This window comes from Antennarius striatus, chromosome 16 (assembly GCF_040054535.1).
Source record: "Antennarius striatus isolate MH-2024 chromosome 16, ASM4005453v1, whole genome shotgun sequence".
Lineage (NCBI taxonomy): Eukaryota > Metazoa > Chordata > Actinopteri > Lophiiformes > Antennariidae > Antennarius > Antennarius striatus.
Genome location: NC_090791.1, coordinates 7,365,566 through 7,384,685, shown reverse-complemented (window position 1 = coordinate 7,384,685; position 19,120 = coordinate 7,365,566). Strand labels below are relative to the sequence as shown.

Genomic DNA, 19,120 nt, shown 5'->3' with positions numbered 1-19,120 from the left:
GTTCCAGTGTAATCCAATGACCGTGCTCCGGGGGTGTGGCTCCGGTGCCCTACTTCTTACAAGTTGTTAGGACACATGTAGACATCCCCGTGACGTGAGCCGCTCTAAAGTTGTTTAAAAGTAACTGCGCTCACCGTGATAGCGTAAAGGTTTCTCTTCAGGTAGACACGACTCTCAGACAGCAGCACATTCATCATGTCGATGGCGAACCAGATCATCTTTGGGGAAAGGAGCGATATTCCCGATCTCATTAAATATCTGGCAGACTATCCATTTTCCATCCCGGCCTTCGATGACGATGGTAAGAATATTTTCGAATCTTTTTCAATAAGTACCATCGATTTGAAACTTGTCAAAAAGTTGCACTTGTTTTTATAGACAAAGTCATGTTGAGAATTTCAAGGCGCTGAAATAATGCCGCATAGTCACTTGTAACATTACATGTACTCAATTGCATTCATGGGATGGGATATTGTAACATTTATTCAATTCAATTCAATTCAAAAATATTTATGTGTTCCCAAGGGACAACTGAAGGCAAATAAAGCAGCAGTATTGGTGCGAAAGACCGGATTGATGCACTAAAAGGAAATGCAGAGTGAAAAAACCAGACTCAAAACACAGAAAACCAACATTAATGCTAAAATACACAATAAACAGATATTTTCAATATAAATGGGTATGTGGAAATTACAAATTACAAAGACTGTGGAAGTTGTAAAACTTATTTATACTTATTGACACTTATGAAATTATAAAATTTATTGACTAAAGTTAAATTTATGATCCGTATATCATAGATTATTATACATAAATCTATAACATAATTTAAAGTGGCCAAGATTAGGTTCAATTAGACTATGTAAAACCAATAAAACTAATTCTGTTTTGTGTAGCATAATTTTCTTTCAGTGGTCAATCTTTTGCTTAAACTTTTGATGCTCTTAACTTCCTCCCAGTAAACATCCTAGAGTTTCTTTCACCTCTATCGAAACAATAAAACCAGCAGACACATGCTGTAGAGATAAAAGTACAAATTATTAGTTCCATGTGTATTTACAAGTTGTTGTTCAACGTTCAATCTTTGGATTCTCTGTTTACTGAAGTATTATTTGCAATCTTGATTTAAAAAAAAATTGTATTAGTCGTCATTCAGAAGTTGAAGCAGCCAATTATCAGACACATGAGCAGAATTTGAGATATGCAACAAAAATCCCCAGCTGCAACTGAATAACATGTGCTGTCCCTCTGATGTACTCATTCCTGATCCTATCCTTCCTGGTCACTCCCAGAGAGAACCTCAGCATCTTCATCTCTGCTACCTCCAGCTCTGTCTCCTGTCTTTTCCTCGGGGACACTGTCTCTAGACCAAACAACATCGCTGATGTATATATATGTGTGTATATGTGTATATATATATATATATATACACACACACACACACTTTAATTACATATTATATTTGTTTATTCAAAAACAAATGATTAATTGATGAGATAACTCAAAAATACAAGCAGCAGGATTTTGCTGTACTGGATAACTTTTAAGTCCTAAATAGATCTACAGTATTTTAGTTATGTCTGGTAATTGGGTACAGTTTGTACAAGGGGTCAATTCTACCTCATTTATCTCTCTCTGTCCACACTGGGTGTATAATTCATTGTACTACTGTATATATATGATACGTGTACAGTATGTAATGGTTTTGAGAAACCGCAAATATTAATTTTGCCAAGGAATACAATTCCACATTTCCTTTGGGATCAATAAAGTATTTACTTTATCTGTCTGTCAATCAACCGACTACCTCAGCTGAATTTATTATTGACAATTTCTATATCAACTAAGCTTTGTTGTTAGCAATGACAGTTATACTGACATTTAGGGAAATAATGTATTCCAGACTAAACAAATGTGTGTGTGTGGGTGTGTGTGTGTGTGTGTGTGTGTGTGTGTGTGTGTGTGTGTGTGTGTGTGTAAGTAAACTCCATTTGTCGTGAAGTGTCTGCTGGGGGGTTCTGAAGGTGCTGCGGCGGCTCAACCCGGTGAACCTGTGAACAAATTACAGGTGAAGGTGTCGTTCCGTGCAGTTCGAACATTGTGTTCCTTCCCACCGACATCCTCCGAGCAACAGAGCGCGAGGGAGCCACGCGCGCCCGCGCGCGCGCCGACTCATGCGGTGTAGAGTCGCGTGCACGGAAACGTGATAGATCTTTTGTTGTAGTCCGTGAACGCTTGACATGAGGTAATTGATAGCAATTCTACAAACTCCACAAAAATATGACGCTGCTTTTTGAACATTTGCTTTGAAGTAGGCGAATTATTATAAGATGTATTTCAAACACAAAGGAATTGTAGTACATTTTAATAATCAAATTTGACCAATAGTGTTTGGGACTGCTGGGTAAACAACGTGTTCCGCCACACCTCCTTCTCGTGACAGCTGTTTCAATGAGGAGCGCGTGCCCGCTCCAGCTCGCCTTGGAGCCCACGTGCAAGTCTGAAGCCCCGCCTCTTGGCAGACTGTACTTTCACGTGAGTCGAGTGGGGGCGGGGGCACGTGTTTGGCCACGAGTATCGCTCCGACTAGTGGAATAGAGCGACAGAAGGTGTTTGTTTGTGTTCGCGGCGGTATTTTTTGGGGCTACTTTGAACGACAGCTGTGTTTAACTTGTGTCGAAGATTAATTTAGAAAAAAAATTAAAGATTTTTGGTTGCTTTTATTTGTGGATGCATCCAACATTTTTCTCCAAGTGCCACACACAGCATTATTTTACACTGGAAAGATGTTAATAAGTCCACTGCATGAAACAAAATAATATTGCTGAGCTACACGTTGCATGAAATAGTTTTTTCTAATAAATTATTCCAATTTTGTAGCCAATGAGCAGTCGTAGAACTATTAAATTTAAAAAAATGCACAGGAGTGTATGCCGTACATGCAGTGGCACATTCATATGGACAATACTCGTAACCAATCACCATCGCCCATCAACTAGGGGGGCGTGGCATCTGAGTCCTGAATATCCGACAAGCGTGCACATTGGACAGGCAGAACAAGGAGTCTTTGTACTGTAGTGTGTTCATACATCTAAAAGATTTGATATAGAAAAAAAAATCGAGCTGAAAGCTGCATTGGTGGTGCAGCTAGATCCGATCTGCGGTGCTTTTCCAGTTGTTTCCCCGTCGCGTCCGTGGTTAGTCGTCCGGGGCAACGTCCTGTTTTGTGCACGGAGCTTGGCAGCGAACAATGCCTGGCAAAGCCGCGGTGACAGTGGCGCTTCAGTCCAATGGTAGCGCTCCGCAGAAGTCGTGTCCTTTCGTTTTGAAGAAGATCATGGACATACCGCCTCCGAACATCCTGGAGGAAGGCGACGACGGTAAGATCCGAACGAGCGCTCGGTTTTACGGAAATGGTTTTGCCTTGATGGGAGTGTAGATTATTTTCATATGTGCTTAATCTTCAAGGTAATCTGTTGAAATGTCATTAATGTTTTTGATGGAGGGATTAGTGAAGCGGGATTAGGACGGATGTACCACATGTCGCACAGAGCCAGGGGCGTCTGAGGCTGAGGAAACAAAAAAGAACAAAAAGTTCTAACTGTGCTCTGCTGCTCCCCAAATAACAGATTCATACCTGAAACACAAGAAGAGGCAAATACAACACTCAGTTTTCCGTTGAACACATCTATATGGTCTGATTTGGTCTCTATTCGATGTATTTTGGGGGGGTGGAACAAGCAGGTCCTGCACTCCCTTGCGTTTTGGTGCCTTTCCTCAAACTCCCATCTTCTCAGAATTTATTGACAGCCTCTTTGGCTTCATCCCCTTTTTTTGTCAAACCTCCTCTTCCACCCTGCTCCTTTGCATCTATGACTGTTTGTTTCTGTGTTTGTGCATGTGTCTCAGAGACTGAAATTATGCAGCCATTTAACAAACTACTCCTCTCTCCTGTGTTTGATGCAGAAATAGAGAAAGAGAAGCTATGCTCGTCCGAGGAGGTGGAGGGAGGCGGGGCTGGGGCAGCCAGTGCGGGTGGAGGAAGTGGCGGTGGAGGGGTATCAGCCTCCTTGACACCAGCCATTTGGGATAAGACCATCCCCTACGATGGGGAGACCTTCCACTTGGAGTACATGGACCTGGATGAGTTTCTCCTGGAGAATGGGATCCCTGTGACCCTGGAGGAGGAGGAACTGCAGAAAACCTTATCCTCAACCGGAGGCAAAGGCAAATCCATCGCCAAGGTTACGGCTACAGATAGTACCACTACTACTGCCACGCCCCCTGCTACTACTGATGCTGCAGCCTCTGTTTCCAGCGTAGCAGCCCCCCCCTCTATCTCTGCTCCTGCTGCAGTCACCTCAGATCTTGAGGAAACAGTGACAGTCACCGAGTTACAACCAGCTAAACTAGAAGAGGAGGAGGAGGAGGAGGAGGAGGAGGAAGACGAAGGGCAAGAGGAAGAGTCAGTGTCTGAGGAGGCAACTGCAGAAGTGGAGCTGAAAGAGAAGATAAAAGTTGAGAAAGGTGGTTGGCAGTAGATGGATTTTCTTAGGATTTAATTTTTTGGGTATAAAATTAAAAATGTTTTCTGATGTATTTAAATAACATTTTGTTTTTTATTGATTGTTCCTTCCTGTAATTCCAAATTAATGTTAAAAGAAATCTTAGTTTTAATGAGAAATTAGAAAAGCTGTTATTAATGAGACACGTGGAAAGCATCAGATGTTTGGTATTTACTGTCTAGTTTATATGAAAAGTAACCAAGGCTACCACAATAATATTGATCAATTAATTGAACTGTTTTATTAGTCCAACCTTTCCTGTGTCCAAACTGACTTTTGTTTTCTCTGCAGAACGCAACACGCCCTCCCCCATCGACCCAGACACCATTGAGGTGGACATCAACTTTCAGCCGGATCCAACAGATCTGGTCCTGTCCAGCGTTCCCGGAGGAGAGCTGTTCAATCCACGCAAACATAAGTTCTCTGAGGAGGAGCTGAAACCACAGCCCATGATCAAGAAGGCAAAGAAAGTGTTTGTTCCTGACGAGCAGAAGGTAAGCTCATTTAGTCATACGTGGTTCATGAACACGTGGCATTGGCTTACATTTAGAGAATGACATCATCCACATGGGAAAAAGACTTCCATGTAGTTACTGAGACAGTCAGTAACCACATGGAGAAATGGAACAAGTTTGTGTAAGAATTTTAGGTTTGTGCTTCTAAATTTTATTGATGGGAGGATGTCAGGACAATATCGGTTGTTTCCTGCAGATGTAAAATTGGTTCACACTAGTTTGTTGGGTTTACTTTAAGGACGTAAAAACTATTTGATTTTTAAACAGAAATGGAAAAATATATTTTGTAATACATGCACAATATGACCACAGATTTATTTTTAAATGTACGTATTTGTTAATCTCTGCCTTAACATCACTATTTTCTAGGTCGTGGTTAAATTTATGGTATTTGAAAACAGACTGGCAGTTTATGGTTAGGAATTAAAGATAGGGGGATGTTGTGACATATTATAATTTTCACTCTTTCTTCCAGGATGAGAAATACTGGTCCAGGAGAAAGAAGAACAACGTGGCCGCCAAGCGTTCTCGTGATGCACGCCGGCTGAAGGAGAACCAGATCACGGTGCGAGCCTCCTTCCTGGAGCGGGAAAACGCAGCGCTAAGGCAGCAAGTGGCCGAGATGCGGAAGGACTGCGGCCGCTGCAAGAACATCGTGGCCCGATACGAGGCCAAATACGGCCCGCTGTAAAGAACCGTGGACAACAAAACCAACAAAGCATCAACGAAACAAAAAGCAGAACTTCCTCCCCGCAAAAATTCAACACAGACACAAACATCAAGGGAATCTAAATTTGCACTGTTGTCGTTGCTGACCTCCAGTCACTGTGCCAAGCTTTGGGTTTTGGGTTCACATTGACAGGCAGTGAGGCATGATGGGAGCGGTGGTCACAGGAAGGCCTGTGGAGAGCGCCTGGCTCCTACACCAATAGAGGAAGGAGATGATTGCAGTTACTCCCATGGTAAACTACAGGTGGAAAACATGGTCCATCTCTAGGTGGTTTTAACAGTCAGGACATCAGAAAAGAAGCAGAGAGATACAAAAGCGTCACTCGCGTTCAGAAACGACACAAATCATTTCACGGCACTACTTGGTGGACCAAAGCACGAGTAAGAAGTTGTGTATTTAGGAAGGTACACTTGCCGTTCCTTACATTTCCTTGTGTCATACTTATAGTAGTGTCTGTTGTGTCTGTGCTTCCTTTTAAAATACTCTGGCTGAGGCTCAGAAGAAGGAAGTTGATGACATGGTGGCAGGGTTAGGGGAGGAGCAGATGACTACCTGATGAAGGGAGGTGGAGGTGGCTCAGGAGGAAGAGAGCAAAGGCCTCTGGGCGACAGAGGAACAGAGGAGGAGTCACAGTTAAGAGTAATGTATTCACAGTTCTTCCTTATCGTTACGTACATGCACGTCTCTACGCACACAAATACTTTGTATATATAGTTTCAATCCACCACAGAGATGGACGTCTGTAAGTGTGTAATCCATTTTTGCACTTTTCCTTCCTTTAAAAAAAAAAATTAAATTTGAAGATGCCAGTGGTGGCGGGTACCTTACTTTTAATTCACCACAAACACGACAAGAGACGCTGTAGCTTGTAGGGAGAGACACATGCATGGCCCACAGATTACAGCTACACTTTTCCTTTTCCAACTGACCTCAGATCAGCTTTTAGAGCCTCACACAAGGTTCTTTTCTTTTGAAGGATACCAATTTTTGGATTCCGTTGGTTTATAACGGGGTAGAAAGGGGTTTTTTTTTTTCTGCAGGTGACTGTTGAAGGCATATGTCTGATGATCTCCAGGGCCCTCACCAGTGGAGGGGTATGTTCACATGTTGGGATGTTTATTTGACTGCACACTGCAGGTAGAGGGCGCTAGAGCCGCTGCCTGCCTGGTTATGGTGTAGTGATGGCTGGATTGTTGTGTTAAAGATGTAGGTAGGCCCAAAGTTGACTGCTTCTTGTAAATATAAAAAAAATTTGTCTGATGGTCTTTATCTCCTGAAACAGGAATTCTGACTGTCTTTATTAACCCAATACTATTCTTACATTTACCAAATAGTCGAAGAGTGCTGTATTTATTCTGATGGTAATAATTCATCTGTTGATTGTTATGTACAACAATTATGTCAGATAATTCTATTTCCTTTTAGGAAAAATACTTGTAATGAAACCAATGCAGGGAATTCAATGGGTAAACTGTGCTTTTGAACATTCGTTTTCAAAAAAGAAATAGATTTCTATAGTTTTATGGGATTTAATTTTCTCTATATACACACAGTATGTGTATAAAGACAGAAGACAGGGCACACTCTTATTTACCTCATCCAACACTTTCTCTTTTGAATGGTTGACCATTTAGCAAGGCCACAAAGTGGTCTTGGTTGAAACAGAGCACATAAAGAAGCAGCTTAGTCCCATTTGGCAAAATCTTTGTATCCTAATTGATGAGTTGAATTCTTTTTTTTTGCCAGAGCGGCTAAGTCTGTGTCCAAATTAGTAAAAAAACACATTACAGACTGTTATGGGACTCTTTATCTCAAGTGTCTTTGGCTGATGCATATTTTGTGATGAGTCGGCTTGTGGTCATTATCACCGTAATCATGGGAAGAAAAATAATTGTGGCAATAATAATCTATTATTATGTAATGCTTGTTTTATTTCAGTGATGGTGTCGTATGTAAAATTTCAATGATATACTAAATAGAAATGCCCTAAAGTCGTTTGTGCTTCCAGTTAAGATCCTCTGTACTCTAGGATCCTAATGCATGAAACCCAGTAAAACTTGTCTTTCTTTTCTTGCATATTTTACACCAAGTGTACTTATGTCTGTAAACCATCACTGAAAACTAGATGTTTTTGGACGGGTAGGTCGGTGGTGTAATGTAAACGGGCTTGTCAAAAGAAAAGGCAGAACATCTTTGCTATACGATGTCCTGTGTTCTGCATAACAGCACCACCCATCCTCGTGCAGCCAGTGCTTGACCTTGGGGGCGAACATCAGCTGAAAACAGCATCTTTTGATCACTGTGTGGATTGTTCTCTATTTACTAAATATTGATCTATATCTAGATACACTTCATCGGTTGGTGATTTTGTATTTTCTTGATGGATTGTGTTTAAGTTTTCTGACGATACACATTTCTCTAGGAATGTGTTTTATTTCACGGTGACCTTCAGACTTACTGTTGGCTGTTTTGCTGATGATACGTCATTGTATTTGATGAGTGACAATGAATCAAAAGTTTTCTAGTACTGCATACAGTATGTAGCAATCACTCTTTTTGATGCTTAGTGATGTTTTAGCAGGCTCTAAATTCTCCAGGAAGGGAAAACGATTTTGGCAGTGCTTTAAATATGCAGATGTACAGTACATTAATCTGCCACCTATACAGACAGTAATGGCTGTTGCACTTCTGAAACCCTGTATGCAATCAATCCTACAGCTGAAGATGTTTTTTTTCTGTAAAGGTTTGATGAAAAAATAAATTCAAAATGATTTTAGATGGTCTGTGACAGCATGTGTGACTTCAGAATGCTTACTCAAGCTGTTGGTAAATTGAAAGCATTAACTGACCTGTCCAAAATTAGCATTTAAATTTTCAAATGCATGAGAATATTCCAACATTTCTAAATGAATTTGTAGCTCTACCTGCAGGTGGTACGTACGTTTTCTCAACACGGAAATGGTGCAAATCAGCAACGTTTGAAGTTCTTAACTGCTGTTTAGAACCTGGCGCTGGTTTTGGGTGCTTTTGCAACAATGATGCTGTGTCTTTACTCATCATTAACAGTAGCAGACATACTCCTGGAAAAAAACACTTAAGTCTACTGAAAAGATTTTTTTTAGATTTTGTTTGGTGGTGTTTTTTGCATTAGTTTCTCTTTTTATATGAACGTTTGGTGTTTTTGTATGGTCTGAACCATGTGTGGGATACATACAGCCGCAGTACCATGTCATAATTGTATCTTGTACCATGCATATGAAATAAATTGAGATTTAATGACATGTGACATGGACCCATGGTTTGACCTTGCCTGAGTCTTTGACCAGCTGCTGCAGCTCTAATGGGAGACACACTGGTGCTGAAGGACAAAGGGAATAATGAAAGACCCCAAGTTTGATGCAGACGCTTTCAAATCCTTAACTTTATCCGTGATGCACGCAACATGAGTTTTCCTACAGATGTCTCATCATTAAATGCCCCTTTGTTGCCTCCTGCTACTCATCAGTATTCCAGAAGAGTAAGCGATGTTGCGTAATGATCACATCGACACACTGGGGAGCAGCGTTGCGTAACAGCAGCAGCTTCAGAGCAGGATGGGAGGAGGAGTGTGTGTTTGGAAGATGGACAAATGAAAGTGAGGAAGTGAAGGAGCCGAGGAAGGGAGGGAGGGGGATTGGATGCAGTGAGTGGGCGATGAAGATGTGAAGATAAAGGAGAGCCAAGGAGAAGCCCAGCCATGCATGTTAATGTTACACCACTGTGTTACTATAGGACAGCAGCGTGCTCCTATCGGAGAGCCGAGCCTTATAGCTGGCAGCATCCGAGCTGACCGAGTGCTGCCGGATGATGAAACATTAAGTAACTCAGCTGGGATGGGTGGCAAGCAGCAATCTGTCTCACCATTTTGAGAATTTCATCTTAGTTTTGAATTATTGATCAAACAACATTTGAGTTTGTTTACTGCAATAAGAGGAGATACCGCACCCGCATTTCAGTCAGAGTTGTCATCATCTTTGATCTGCAATATGCTCGGCTCTCAAAGAACATGAGTCACGGTCACCAGGAGAGAGGGAGTCAGAGTCAGCTCCATGTCAGCTTTTTTTTTTACCCCCCACAGGACGTTTCATGGCTCTACAAAACAATGAGGTCGAAACAATTACTTTATTTTCCATGCTCATTTTGTCAATCTGTTTTCTTTTATTACAAACTTAAAAAAAGAATCTAATACAATAAGAAACTGCAGTAGTAACTCCCCATTCCCGAGGGGCAGCACAGAAAACAGGTCATTGCATTTCAGTAGTGAAAGATTCATTATACATCTACTGGGTGTACAGATCAGATACAAAATAGGAAAATAAAATACAGGCAGGAAAGAAAGCACTATATTTATACATCATCCGAACTTTATATCTATTTTACTCTTAAATGTTAAATTTTACATAGAAAATAAACTTTTATGTCAATGAAATATTCCAAAGTGCAAAATAAAACTAACATGTTAATAATATAAGCAAAGGACATCAGGATACAAAATTCTTGTTTTTCCTCACTGTTCAACCCTGATTGGAGAATAGTCTGTGTGGATTCCTTGAGTGTTTGGAACGCTCATTTGTTCTTATGGGAGAAAATAGACTAGTATTTATTGTTACAACGAGGGAAAACCAGCTTTAACTAACCTTTGTAAACTGATTTCCCATTCAGAGTCAGAATTGTGTGAAAGGGAATGACACTCCTAGTTTGTGCTAGAGTGGCTGACAAAAGAGTTCCTTGGACATTTTTCAACATGCATGAGACCAAGATGTTGAAAACCGAAATAAAATGGGACCGTTTTCCCCAGTTTCTACAGGCCATCTCAAACAGGGTTGACTGACAACAGATCAGTCACATTCATTTCCCATCGCCCTTCCAAACCTGCTGTAACACGGTTCCGTTTGAAGGGATGTATTGGATTTCTTTCCAGGGTGCAGCGAGGTAGTAACCCCTTGAAGCCTTAAGGGTAATTTAAATTATGGCATTATGTTGGACCACAGAAAGGTGAGCATCTGTGTAAGCAAAGACAGTCTGGTATATGGCTATAGCATCAGGACCAAAACGTCAAGACTGATGGGTAGAAAATAATCAGTGACTAGAATGAGGTGGGTCAGACACTTTGTTCTTATAAAAAGGTAAACGTCTATATATTTAAAGAACTGTAATAGTTTGTTGAAAAAAGGAGGGAAAATGACTTTTTTTTTAAAGAAAAGGTGAAGAGGGTTGGTGGCCACACAATATTCAGTGAATTCACACAAAGAAGCAGGTCACTGCCCTAAAAATAAGAAACTAATGTGGACATTTTTGGTTTAGATTTTTACTGCCTGTGGGAGTAATTGTCAGACTGCCTTGGGAGCACAGAGAAAGTGATCAGCCATCTTTTCCTACACAAACCCACTGTAAACATTCACATGAACTTCAAATCCAACCAGTAGAATCAATACATTTACCCGTCTCATTAGACAAATCCTATACAAGGAACAATACACATTCAATACTTCTGTACATCTTTATTTTTGTCTCAGTTTGCATATATTCATGTTATTTTTTTGAAAAAATAACCTCAGCATGTAAGAAACTAAAGAAAGAATCTGAACATATGAACTTTATATATATATTTATATTCCTGGACTTGTCGTGTCTTACTCATACAAATGTAAGTGATCATTTGCAAAAACAAAAATATAGAAATATTATAAATAAATTACAAAACAAATGTATAAATGCGTTTTTTTCCTTACAATCATAAGATTTACAGAAAAAGTTAATTTCCCCACCCAGAAAATGAAAAAGAAAACTCTTTCATGCATTTGACAAACTGTCACATTGCAAAAACCAGTGTGAGCAAAGGGTCAAGTGTCCTCGTTTCATCTTATACAAAAACATTTACGGTACAAATCTTGTAATGCTTCACGGAAATGGAAAGTACAGACGGCATTTCCTCAGTGTGGAGCATGAGAATACAGATGGAGCTTCTGTTTGAATCTCTAAAGCATCTCATGAATAAAATGTGCTGCTATCTGACCAGGGGAGGGGGGTGGGAGGGTGGTGGTGGTGGGGAATCAACCCTCATATCTGTAGGCGACATGTGGCATCAGGAACCCAGCAGTCAAAATACTGGGAATCTCCAATGGAATTCTGGGAGTTACTCTCACCTGCAGTGGCTAACAAACAACCCCATGAACCTGACTGGTAAACAAACTATATTTTAAAACCACAGCCTTCCAGAGATCTGACCATCATCAAACATCACTCACCAATAAAGGACATTCATCTTTGTATATTTCCAACATTTCAAGAGATGGACGAACCTGAAATGCATGTATATTCTGTTTTTGTATATTCTGTTTTCGTTAAAGGCTAGACAAACAGCGATAGCTGAAGAATTTCAAGAGGATGGAGAGAATGGCGTGAGTGCTTGGCTTCAGGACCATTTATTCTCACTAGAAACGTGCTCTGGGTTTAAAAGCGTCGTGCTCTAAGGCGATACAGCCAGGATGCCGCTGAGGAAACAGAACCCTCGCGCTGATTCTATTCATTTTCTTAACGTCTTCCCTTCGATCCCATCACTTTTCCTCCTTCCACAGCACAGGAAAACCTCGTCTTCAGAGTCAAAGTCATGCTAAACCATTTATCACGATCCCTACTGCTTAACTGCTGCATCCCCTCCCCCCTCTGCCTGTTCACCTTCACAAACACGGCCGACTGTAATTGTGGGCATGGACACGTTTCTGTGTGTGCATGTGCGTTCTTTTTGAATGTGCTTCACTTAAATCCTCATGTAGAAATAAGGTGTTCACACATAGTTATTGTTTTAAAATGCAAAGGCTGACTTGCTTATCACATTCTCCAAGGTTTCCCTGACCTTCCCAGCCGCAAAGTCCCCTGACAGGTACAATACATTCTAGTACATCACTCCCTTAACACCCCAATGCTTACCCTCTGCTCCCTCCGCTGCTCTCATTTCATTTGGACCCACATCATGCTCACGTTCCAGCTGACGATTAACTGCTTCCAATACACAAGCGGCGACCACAACAATGTCAGAATATGCTCTTGAACGGGTACATTTCAAGGGTAATGAGCACACTACACCAACAGATATTTTAACGTTGAGCTACAACAAAACAGAAGACAACTACACACAGAGACAGCAGAGTCTCCCCCCACCCTCCATCCCCATCCCACCCCCAATCTGTATTTGTGGCAAGTAGGGCAGAGCAGATTGCAGAGCAAAGTGCTGAGTTTTCCACGGCCGTCATTCTCTGCAGGACTTGGGAGAGGTCCTTTCTAGCAGAACAACAGCACCGTGCAAAATGAAGCTATGCAAGAGCCTGTACTTTAAAAATGAAGTAAAGACAAAACTTCCCTCAAAATAACATTAAATGCAAATTATTTAACACAGAACTTATTGGCAACGGCCAAGGCAGAAAGGAACTCGCCCCATCCACCCCTGTCGTACACACCGAACATGAACAGCATTGGAAAAAGAGGGCAGGATGAACAAAACAATTCACTTGAATGAACTATTCATTTAATTGGCATTTTAAATTTGTGTAGTAAAATTCTATACTTGCATTAGTATTGGAACAACTTGTTAGAAAAATTGGGATAAAGAAAAAATCTTGGGCATCGCTGCCTTCTAACCATCTCATCCTACAACACTTCAGTTGGCCAGCACCACAGGCTGGAAGGACTGGCTCGGGTACTGCAGGTTGTAGCTGGCTAAACCCTCCACGAACGGCGGCTTCTCCATGTAGGGGATTCCTCCGTTGCTGCCGATGATGCCCACGCTCGGAGCAGGAGGGGGGCTGGCGAAGGGGTCGAAGGATGGATGGGCGTTGACAGCATGGGGGGTCTGGAATGGGCTCGCGTGAGGCTGCAGGGGTTGGGCGTCAGCTTCGAAGTAAAGTGGGCCCGGGGATCCTGGGTAGACGAACTCTTTGGCGTTGGGGGAGAGCTGGCTGGCGATGGGGCCTCCGAGGGAGTGCAAGGAGAGGGACAGGGGTTTGTGCTTGAGCAGCTCTGGTGCGGAGATGGTGGTAGGAGAGCGGGAGAGCATTCTCTGGGTGGGTGGGATGACCACAGCGGAGCCAGCCGTCGCCCCCGCCCCGCTGCACTTCTTCATCTTGGTTGAGCCGAATTTGGTGGCAGCGAAGCTGGCGGTGGTGAAGGTGATGGGCTGAGGACGGGCGGAAGGGAGAGCGGAGGACGGTTGCTGAGTGGACAGGTAGGGTAACCCACTGCTGGGAGGAGATGGGGTAGAGGTGTTGGAGGAGTGGGCAGCGGGGTCAGTGGGTGTGCTGGAGCTGGGGTAACTGAAGAGCCCGGGGCATGACTGGGCAGAAAGAGGTGTGGGAGAGCTGGACAGCGACGACATGAGGGCAGGAGATGCTTGGCTTCCAATGGGCACAAACACCTGAGCATCTGGGTTGAAGCCCACACTCTTGGCCTCCTCTGCCTCTGGATCTCCTTTACCTTCTCTGATCCCTCCTTCGGCCCTTTCGCCGTCACAGCCGAGACCTGGAGGGTCCTCCAGGTACAGAACCTTCACTGCCCCCTTTTCTCCAATTTGGTAGGACACCTCATAAGGGTCAATCCACACACTGAGCTCTGCAGGGACATTTGCACGTACTTCCTCCGTGTCAAGCCCACTTCTCTTGGCGGCCAACTCAACCACAGGATCCCTCGGCGCTCCGAGATGAATGCAGCGGAAGGCGGAACCTCTGAGAGGGGATTCAGGGTACCAGTGACCATCAAAACGAGACACTAGTATTCTCTCCAGCTCTTCACCGAAGAGGTCAGCTCTACGTCGAGGCAGCTTGTTGTACAGGTAGGACACAATGAAGTTGAGGGCAACCTTAACTTCTAGATGCATGTCTGCACCAGGTCGGCTTCGTTGCGGAAGCAAATTGATCGAGTTGATACTGAAAGCGAGGGGATGCGACTGTAATACTGGCTTACTGTAAAGTGTGTGATTCTTTTAGTGTCACCATGGTAAAGGCACGTTGAAGGCAGGGGCAGCAGGTTGTAGGTTTCCTTTGTCGTGAGAAATAGGAGCGGTTTCAGGTCCCAACTGTGAAGAAGAACAAGAAAATTGACATTTAATCTGGACAGAACAAGAGTAAGATCTGACTCTAGAAAATGGTAGATAAACAGCAAACAGGAGAAGATATGTTTATACGTCGACAGAAAACCACAATCATACAGACATTTAAAGCCTGGAGAATGCCAACATAAATAAAAAGCGACATAAAAATATGTATCACTCAACTTTTTTAACCTTTGCTTGGGAGCTTACTGTATGTTAGCACCTGCGTCTCTTTGTTTGCTTGTCTGCAAGATTACACCAAACCTCCTGAAGGGATTCCTACATAAGCTGGTGGGCGGATGAGTCTCCAGTCAGCAGAGAACAAATTGAATTTTGGTTTGGATTTTTCTCACATTCCTTAACAATGTGAGACAGGGCACTAACTTATTTTGGATCAAGCTTGGGTGACTTAACAGGAATTCTTGGCAGAGGTGTGGAGTCTGAGTGCATTCTAGTTTTATATTTTTCCTTTATTCTGACAGCATGAAAACATTGAAACATGTATATTAGTTAATTGTAAATTATTTGAACAATTACAAACATGATAAAAACCTCACGCACAGAAATGTCAGAAATGTATCGTCATGAAATAAACATTGCTAGATCGGTGCAGAACGGTTTATTCAAAATATCTTCTGAATGAATATTGATTTAAATCATTATTTTCATAATATGCACTTTTTTTGTTAGATGGGTGTTTATTTGAGATATGAGGATATTGTCAGTTTATCTGAATCCTCACTCTTGTTTGTTATGAGGTAAACAGCCTGCACAGAAACCACACGTCCTATCCAGAAACAGTCAGAAATCATGAACATGAGATTTTTGGTTTGTGCAGGATGCAGTGATGGATATAGCAGATGCTGTGTAGTGGGTGGCATAAATCCTTTCTAATCTGAATTTGATCCCATGGAGTGCCTCCTGTTTAATGCTGTAACACAGTTACACTCCATTCATCACCATGCAGAGTCACACAGAGCTAAAGATTGCATGCAAAAGGTAAAACAACACCACAAGACTTACACAGAAAGAAGTATAAAATGGAAGGACAATTATTTGACTACGCTGAACACCATTTCCCACCATGCAGTGCGCACAATCACCCCTCCCCCAATACGCGCACACAAACAATTCACTCACATTCACTTCTCTACCAGATGGGGATTCAGCCAAGATTAGAAAGATGCCTCCGCATGAACACAGTTCCAACGTTATTACAGATAAAGCTACATAGAGTGACAGTTCAAAATGAGTCACGTTTCCTACATCAGGTAAAGAAACATGACATTGCAGAATACATTGGGGGGGTTGGTTGGAATGGGCTATAAATAGGACTGCATTATGCATCACTATAGTGCAAATATCTCACCAGTGCGAGAAATATTAGTTTTGGTGACTGTTGAAAAGGATCTCTGAACTGCCAGTGCATCACTCGCAACAGCCATCACTGAAAACCTTGAGCACACATGAACACACACACACACACACACACACACACACACACACACACACACACACACACACACACACACACACACACAACACACCTCACCTACAGTATTTATTGCATTTCATACCTCTCATCATAAAATACCCCAGATCCAATGTCATCCAATGACGAAGGAGGAATAAACCAGTTCGTGTGCAGATCTGTCACAACAAAGGGCTTGAAATATAAACCACAGCGTGCAATCTCATAATTAAAACATCTAAATCTTTTATGTTCAGATGATGTTAACCTGCATATTTTGTGCGAGTCTTAACACAACTTGATTCAATTTAAAAATCTCTTTTGTGGGTCAGAAATAAACAAGCAGGATGATTACTGCCATTTTTGTTTACATGCACTCAGTGCAGCAAATGTTTAGTTGTGTGTCCTGTGAAGCACACAGGAGCAGAACTACGGTGATCCTGCATGAAGTTCAGATGTATGAAAGCAAAAGCCTCATTTGCAGTAAAATAATGACGGTTTAGACTAACATGCATAAAGGCCTAACTGCATGTAAGTGGTCACCACACCTTAAGCCTTAATGGGGAATAAATATTGTGCTTTTCTGTTACTGATATTCAGATTTGACAACATTGAATTGAAGATATAATTGTAGACGTATTTTATTTGCAATATTAAAATGAAAGCCATACAATAACGGTGAAAAATGAATTACTGGAGAGAAATATCCACCAGGTTAGCGTGTGTAACTACCAGCAGGGTCTACCTGGGGATTACAGCCATATGCCAGCCGAAAAGCACGGAAAACGAAAAGCACCCTGGATTAAAATGATTCGGTGGTTGATTTCAAATGTAAGCGTAAACATCTCTCTTTTGTCAAATTGGAGCTGTGAATCAATTTTAAAAAATCTAATTAGGTGGCGATATCGACCGAGTATGTGCATCGAGGTCTCCCTTCTTAGCATGAAACTCGCTTCCAAAGACAAATGAAAGCGAAAATAAAGGTGACAGCTGGACAGCTTTTATTACAACCATGTTTTAGCGAATACAAAAGCCAGACAAAAGCAAGCATACAGTATATACCAATATTTATACCGAACCGATTTATAGTCCTTCATGACGGTCATCGTATTTTGGATAGAAAAAGCTTCTGGAAAAACAAATACCGACACGCTGTAAAATACTGTCGTCACCTATGAGGATATTTGAAGTAAAATAACCATTTACATAGCCATGGCTGACATTTAATTCTTCACCTACCGTTATTGGTTCACTAGCTTGACTTGTACTCCGCCTTGACGTTTTAATTCCCTTGTATTATTTCGGATTTTAGATTCGAGACGTTCGTGCAGATGTGGACCAGCTAATATTTTGTCACATTATCTTTGCTTTCTCTTTTTTTCTAACTGCTGCCCCAAGTCTTAGATGGTGGAGTGTTCCCCAGTCTGTCTTCAGCTGACACTTCGCTTGGAGGGTCCAGAGAAACTTTACTGTTTGACAACCCGGCGTATTTATACAGTGTGACTCGCCCACACGCCCGTGACGACAGGGCCTACTTTCTTCACGTTACCGTGGCTCGTGCTTTACTAATAATGTGTTCTACATAAAGCTAATTTACGTTTAGCTTCTTCGGCCGAAACATAATTTTCTTCATCTCCATGGAAAATATGTTCTGTAGATATTAACCTAACATTAACCTAAATAAATTATTTAAAATAAAATAAAATAATCCCGCTAAAAATCAGTATGGCATTTAGCGATACATCACTACAAAACTGTAAATTAAAAAGAAAATTGTCGGGTAATTTTGTCGATTACACAAGACGTAAGTTTACCCACAAAGACTCTAGTTTAATTTGCGGAGGGATATTTATAGTTCCTAATGGCGCTGAACCATTTGCTAAAAATACAAGTGGTGATAGCAACAGAGTTTCTATTGGCTGAGATTGGGGAGGACCCAGAGATAATTGGGCTGCAGCATCAGTTCCGTCCGTGAAGCAACCGACTTTCACCTAGGGCTTATAGGAAGTGATGTTTTAACCACCAAATGACGGTCGACAAAACTAGGATGATATAACAAGACATATTTGTATTCAGCCAGTGTACACAAATATTGTAGATTATGCAGTTTTCTCTTTGATTTGCTCTTTGATGTGTGTGTGTGTGTGTGTGTGTGTGTGTGTGTGTGTGTGTGTGTGTGTGTGTGTGTGTGTGTGTGTGTGTGTGTGTGTGTGTGTGTGTAAGAAACATTTTGAAATGTAACAAACATCCTCACATCCACAAGCCTTAGATTTTAGATCAGCAAAATGAATCGACGTTTTTAACTGCGTGCATGTTAATTTCTTTTCATCAATTTCATTTGAAATCTCTCTTTGTAATGTGTAAAGCAAGGTACTTTGAGTCACAAATTAATTATTGGTACTCATTGTAACTATAATTTTCATTCAGATAATATTTTCAAGCTTTACAAAGAAACAGAGTGATATATAGAGTAAAGTTATAAAAACTGCAGAAACAAATTCTTTTGTTTACTTCAGTGTTTACTGTCAGTACTGTTTTTTTTAATGTAAATTGTGTCCAATTTTGCATTAGCAGTTAAAAATGTACACTTTTATTATATATCGTATTTTAAGTGATTTTGTGTCATATATTATATACGTACATAGCATATTTTCAGTAGTTGAAGGATCATTAACAAGGTAAAACTGCTACTCTGTAAAAAAACAACCCCCCCCCCCA

The 19,120-nt window shown here is 41.5% G+C and overlaps 2 protein-coding genes across 4 annotated transcripts; one reads left to right on the top strand and one right to left on the bottom strand.

The window, feature by feature from the left end:
- The first annotated feature begins 75 nt into the window (after positions 1-75).
- On the top strand, positions 76-8,586 carry tefb (TEF transcription factor, PAR bZIP family member b). Of its 2 annotated transcripts, none has more exons than XM_068337957.1 (4): positions 76-301; positions 3,967-4,527; positions 4,857-5,059; positions 5,556-8,586. In XM_068337957.1, the coding sequence occupies exons 1-4, from the start codon at positions 196-198 to the stop codon at positions 5,769-5,771; spliced, it is 1,086 nt and encodes a 361-aa protein (XP_068194058.1). In that variant the 5' UTR covers positions 76-195; the 3' UTR covers positions 5,772-8,586. The 2 variants fall into 2 exon arrangements, with proteins under 2 accessions (XP_068194058.1, XP_068194057.1); XM_068337956.1 differs by lacking the exon at positions 76-301 and adding an exon at positions 2,885-3,380.
- A 1,370-nt stretch (positions 8,587-9,956) lies between these two features.
- Positions 9,957-17,879, bottom strand: LOC137610358 (protein Tob2). 2 transcript variants are annotated; one of them, XM_068337955.1, is made up of 3 exons: positions 17,642-17,879; positions 16,509-16,581; positions 9,957-14,916 (listed from the first exon to the last, which is right to left on the bottom strand). In XM_068337955.1, exon 3 carries the CDS (start codon positions 14,716-14,718, stop codon positions 13,507-13,509), a length of 1,212 nt encoding a protein of 403 aa, XP_068194056.1. In that variant the 5' UTR covers positions 14,719-14,916; positions 16,509-16,581; positions 17,642-17,879; the 3' UTR covers positions 9,957-13,506. The 2 variants fall into 2 exon arrangements, with proteins under 2 accessions (XP_068194056.1, XP_068194055.1); XM_068337954.1 differs by lacking the exon at positions 16,509-16,581 and having other exon boundaries at positions 17,642-17,878.
- Positions 17,880-19,120: the final 1,241 nt, after the last annotated feature.

Excerpts from the sequence above, each read along its gene's own strand:
- LOC137610358 (XM_068337955.1), bottom strand. The coding sequence starts at position 14,718 with ATGCATCTAGAAGTTAAGGTTGCCCTCAACTTCATTGTGTCCTACCTG.
- tefb (XM_068337956.1), top strand. The coding sequence starts at position 3,251 with ATGCCTGGCAAAGCCGCGGTGACAGTGGCGCTTCAGTCCAATGGTAGC. Across the intron at positions 4,528-4,856 it reads GAAGATAAAAGTTGAGAAAG|AACGCAACACGCCCTCCCCC; the intron begins GTGGTTGGCAGT and ends TTTTCTCTGCAG. Across the intron at positions 5,060-5,555 it reads TTGTTCCTGACGAGCAGAAG|GATGAGAAATACTGGTCCAG; the intron begins GTAAGCTCATTT and ends TCTTTCTTCCAG.